The sequence below is a fragment of the Dipodomys ordii genome, unplaced genomic scaffold, assembly GCF_000151885.1.
Source record: "Dipodomys ordii isolate 6190 unplaced genomic scaffold, Dord_2.0 Scaffold4, whole genome shotgun sequence".
Taxonomy (NCBI): Eukaryota; Metazoa; Chordata; class Mammalia; order Rodentia; family Heteromyidae; genus Dipodomys; species Dipodomys ordii.
Window position 1 is genome coordinate 33,801,084 of NW_012267220.1, and position 5,315 is coordinate 33,806,398.

The 5,315-nt window shown below is 38.3% G+C and overlaps 1 protein-coding gene across 1 annotated transcript in view; it reads left to right on the forward strand.

Moving 5' to 3' along the window:
* Adam32 (ADAM metallopeptidase domain 32) overlaps positions 1 to 5,315 on the forward strand; it is an 85,108-nt gene that overhangs the window by 68,837 nt on the left and 10,956 nt on the right. The window contains exon 15 of the mRNA XM_013024331.1: positions 4,129 to 4,237. Coding sequence (XP_012879785.1) covers positions 4,129 to 4,237 — 109 coding nt within the window. The remainder of the gene's footprint in view (positions 1 to 4,128; positions 4,238 to 5,315) is intronic.

Consider the following 5,315-nt stretch of genomic DNA (forward strand, 5'->3'; position numbering starts at 1 on the left):
TCCTTGACAGCTTTAAGGATCTTTTCCTTGGTCTGAATTGATCCTGTGTGGATTATAATGTGACGGTGGGATGTCCTATTCTGGTCTGGTCTATTTAGAGTTCTAAAAGCTTCTTGTATCTGAATAGGCTTATCTTTTTGCATGTTTGGGAAGTTCTCTGCTAGGATCCTGTTAAACAAATTTCCTAGACCATTAACTTCTGTTTCTAGGTGCTCCTCTACACCCATTATCCTTAGATTAGGCCTTCTGATGGTGTCTTCCAGGTGTTGGATAGATGTATCATATTTCTTGGACTTGTCTTGGATGGTTGTATGTTCTTTCTCTATAATATCTAGGCTGTCTTCAATCCCTGAGATTCGATCTCCTGCATGGTCTAACCTGCTGTCAAGACTTTCTACTTTGTTTTTTTATTTCTTTTCCTTCTGATTGGTCAGCTTTGATGGCTTCAAATTCTTTGTTGAAGCTTTGTTTTAGATCTTGTATGAACTTCTTTACTTCCTTAATTTGGTGGTCAGTGTTTATTCTCAAATCACTTAGTTGATTGGTTATGGGTTCCTTGGACTCCCATGCCTTCTGTTGGGTTACATTCAGCATTCCCTTTGTGGTCTCCTTGACTTCTTTCAGCGATTTGTTAATGGATTCCATGAATGCCTTTAGTGTTCTTTGTGTATTCTCATCCTGTTCTCTCAATTCCTGTATTACTCTTTGCTTAGCTTCCTCATGTTCATGCCAGTTCTGTAGTTCTCTTTGAGTGTTCTCAGCCTGCTCACGCCATTCCTGCCTTTCTCTTTGAGTATTCTCAAGCTTCTCATGCAAATCCTGTATCAGTTTTTGAGTAGCTTCCTCATGCTCATGATATTCCTGTATAAATCTTTGGATTGCCTCCTCTCTCTCCCTATCATGCTCATACAGAGTCCTTTGTAGGTTTTCAATCTTTTCCTGCATTGACCTTTTGTTTGCCTCCATTGACCTTTTGTTTGCCTCCTCTCTCTCCCTATCACACTCATACAGTGTCTTTTGTATGTTTTCAATCTTTTCATTCATCATGTTTGCTAGCAGTGTTTGTAGAGCTGTTTGGGAACTCTCCTCTGGATTATTCATTATCTGTTCTGTCCCCTGATGAGTGGGAGTTGAGATACCCGGACTTGCCATTTTTCTTCTGTTTTTCCAGCTTACTCTGCCCATTTGAGATGAAAATAGCACCAGTTTAGTGCTAGAAAACTATCTTAAGGCAAGCATCAACCAAAGTCTGAATTTGCACAGTCAATAGTCTACAGATACAGTCTAGTTCAACAGATACATCTATTCAGCATCAAACAACTATATATTAATGGGCTACAAACCACAAAGAAGAATTTGGTAAACCAGAAATTATTAGGTTTAGGGAGAGATGTGAAACCAATAATTTCTGAAAATTCACAGATACACAGAAACTAAACACCATGCTCTTAAACCTATGGAATTAAAGAAAAAGTAAAAGAGAAAATGTGGAGTACATTGGGACAAAGGAAAACATGCACCCAACACCTACACTTAACTGGAAATACTAAACAGTGTTTAGATGGAAACTTATAGTAATAAATTCATACTCAGAAACAAGATCTCAAATAACCTAACATTATACTTCAAGGAGCTAAGAAAGGAATAACAAGAGAAGCCCAAAATTCAGATAGAATGAAGTAATAAAGGTAAGAGCAGAAATAGACACCTGAAAAATAATAGAAAATTGAATAGGAATTGTTTATTTGAAAAGATGATGCTATCAAACTAGACACTAGAAAAATAATAGAAAAATGAATAGGCATTGTTTATTTGAAAAGATGACGTTATCAAACTAGACTAAGTCAAAGCTAGATTGAAGAAAAAACCTAAAACACAAACTCAAATAAATAAAACTAGGGCAAGGGGATGGATGCATTGTAATATATACAACAGAAACACAAAAGGTCCTAAGGTTTTTTTAAATTCACAATTATCTCTACCAAATTGGAAAATGCTAAAGAAATATCCAAATTCTTAGAAGCATGCAATGTACAAAAACTCAATCATAAATACATGGATAACATGCACAGATTAACAGTAAACATCAAAACTGAACAAGTAATAAAACATTTTACTGCCAAGTGAAATCTAAGATTTCGTGGCTGTTTGCTGTATTGACCTCATTATTGTTATACATAATGACATTTTTGGTCTTGTTTTATAACTTTTAACTTAAATTCTCTTTTATTGGATATAGCTTTCCATTGCTTTCTTTTGGTTTCCATTTGTAAATAATATCCTTTATTATCCATTTTCTTTTAGACTCATAATTGTCTTAAAATTGAAGTCAGTTTCTATCTCTTTCTCTCTATCTTACCTTTCCTTTCCTTTCCTTTCCTTTCCTTTCCTCTTCTCTTCTCTTCTTTTCTTTTTTCTGGGGCTTGAACTCATGGGTCTGGGTGCTGTCCATGAGCTTCTTTTGCTCAAGGCCAGTACTCTACCACTAGAGCCACATGTGGTGCTGTTTCCAGCATTTTCTTTTATACCTAGGACAACAATTTAATGTTTTCTTGGGGAATATAAAGTGGATGAGATACAGGCTCTGCTTTCCCCAAAGTCTGTTATAGCCAGCAACTTCTTGGCTGCCACCTTTTGTCTTGGGATTTGGGACCTAAATATCTCACCTAAATGTCTACACCTACCCCAAACTGTTAAGGTCATAGGTGGAATCTTTAGTCAGACCAGTGACAAGTTTTCTCAAGACTCAGATGTATCTGTATCTTGTGTTAGGCTTGCCTGACAGCAGCATTCAGAAGGTAACACTGGCTATAGGGATGGATGTTCAGTGTGAGTCTAACTGACTCACTTAGGGGACTCATACTCCTTAGGCAGAGTGACAGATCTCTGGGTTGGAACTGGCTCACCTCCTAACTAACTTCCTTGCCTGTGTTTCCCCAACTTGGCCAGTGGGGCACAGACACTGATCAGAAGCTGATCAACAGATCACCTTATCCAGGTGGCCTGTGTAAGGCTTGTCGACCTATACCAGGCTCTGTATTCCAATATTATGTTTGATGAGTGGTCTTTGTGGGTGGCTTTTGCCACAGAAAAGAAGAAAAAGGGAAAAAAGAAGAGGGACAGGCAGAGCACCTTATCATGGTCGGAGGAGCAGATCTGCAGCAGCCCTGCCCAATGATACTCTCTCCCAGTTTGTTTTCTTTCAGAGATAAATTGTCCTGCATCATTTAGACTTCCATAGTCATTTCCTGACTTTTTACTGTAATCTCAGGTAACTTTTACCTATTTCTTGTGGCTCCATGTGTCTCCAGTTGCTTTTCAGTCATCTTTTCCCAGCTGTCATGGTTATTTTTGAGACAGATTTTTCACTGTATTCCTGGGCTCACCTGGCATACAATCCTTCTCCTTGTGTTTCCCTGGGTCACTTGGATGAGAGGAAGTTGCCACTGTGCCAGCCATTGTACTTTAGCAGCTGGAATAACAGACATGTACCACCACTCCAATGCATTGGTTGAGATGCCTCCAACCATGCTCCCCTGATCTCTGCATCCCAAGCAGCTAGGATTACAGGCTTGAGCCATTCTCAGCTCCAAACATTCTTTCACATTACCTTCCCAAGCCAATGATTCATTTTCTGATTTTCTCCAGATAATCTTTTGGTATTCAAGCCGTACATTGACATTCCTAATCTGGGATTTCAGATTTGCTTTTAATCTAAATAATGCCATCAAATAATGCCACTGACTAGGTCAGAGCCCTCATGATCAAATCTCCTTTAGTTATGTTATCCAACAACCAAGGACCAAGCCTCATGTGCAGGTACATGATGTCTATACCACATCACCTCTAGGTCGCTTTCTTTTACAATGCCCTCTAACACTTTAAACTTCTATAACTTCAACCTTCTATAACAAATGTGTTGCATTTGTGCAATTGAAATGAGTGATAAAAATGTAAGGAGTGGAGAAATATCTCCAAACATTGCTTTTCATGTCTTTCTCTTTCCTTACATCACTAGGAAAAAATGTGAGTTTGGCTGGATCTGAGAAAGGCAAAGAAGACATGATGGGTGATGGTGACAGAGTGAAAAAACACGTCCTTATCCAAACATGTTTCTCACCCTGACAGGTTCAACAAATGGTCCATTTTCTTGCTATGAAGAAATACAAAGTCAAACAGATAGGTTTGGCAACTGCGGTAAGGATCTTAGGGGAAGATTCACATACTGTGGATGGAGGTATGCTATAAAAATAAATTGACTTTTGTATTATGTTCTAAAAGCATCCTTTAATATCTTTTCTTTATTATTTGCTATTCATGACAATGGTTTCAAAGATCACATTTTCATATGAGGAAATCTCAACCCCAAATCTTTTTTTTTAAATTTATTTATTTTTTATTGTGAAAATACTGTACAGAAGGGTTACAATTAGATGGGCAAGATAATGAGTACATTTCTTAACAAGCATTGTAGCCTCCTCCTTTGTTTCCCCTTCCCATCCCTTCCCAGACTCCCCCTTCCCCCACCCAATCCTCCCCCCCCCAAAGTTGTAAAGTTCGTTTTTGACATGACAACTTGTACATCTCATTGTTGCAACGGGTCCACCTATATCCCTATTTAAACGACTTGTTTTTCCCCTTCCCCTCCACAAATTATACTGACATCAAATACAGTGAAATCAGGGGTTATACTGTGGGGGAGGGACATACAAAGCAACAAAGAAATAATCTTATAAATGCGTTAGAAACAAATGCATGAAAGAAAAAAAAACATTTGAATACATATCTTAGGGTTCATTTCGCTTAACATCACCTGATCTGATCTTTTCTGCTTGTCCCAGACATATACTAGTTATTGCAAATAAGGGAAACCATGGGAGCTATGTTTCTTTGGGCCTGGCTTACTTCACTTAATATAATTTTTTCCAAGTCTTTCCATTTCCTAACAAATGGGGTAATGTAATTCTTTCTGATGGAGGCATAGAATTCCATTGTGTATATATACCACATTTTCTTGATTATTCATCTACTGAGGGGCATCTGTCAACCCCAAATCTTTTGTCCTGACATCTTTCTTATGTTTCTTATATATGTAGATCAAATTTGATCCAGTACTTAACTTTTTTGTGCTTTTCCTGGGGGTTGAACTCAGGGCTTAAGTACTGCCCCTGAGGTTTTTTTCCCCCCTCCACTTAAGTCACTTTCTTTCGATGGGGTTTCCTTCCTTCCTTCCTTCCTTCTTTCCTCCCTCCCTTCCTTCCTTCCTTCCTTCCTTCCTTCCTTCCTTCCTTCCTTCCTTCCTTCCTTCCTTCCTT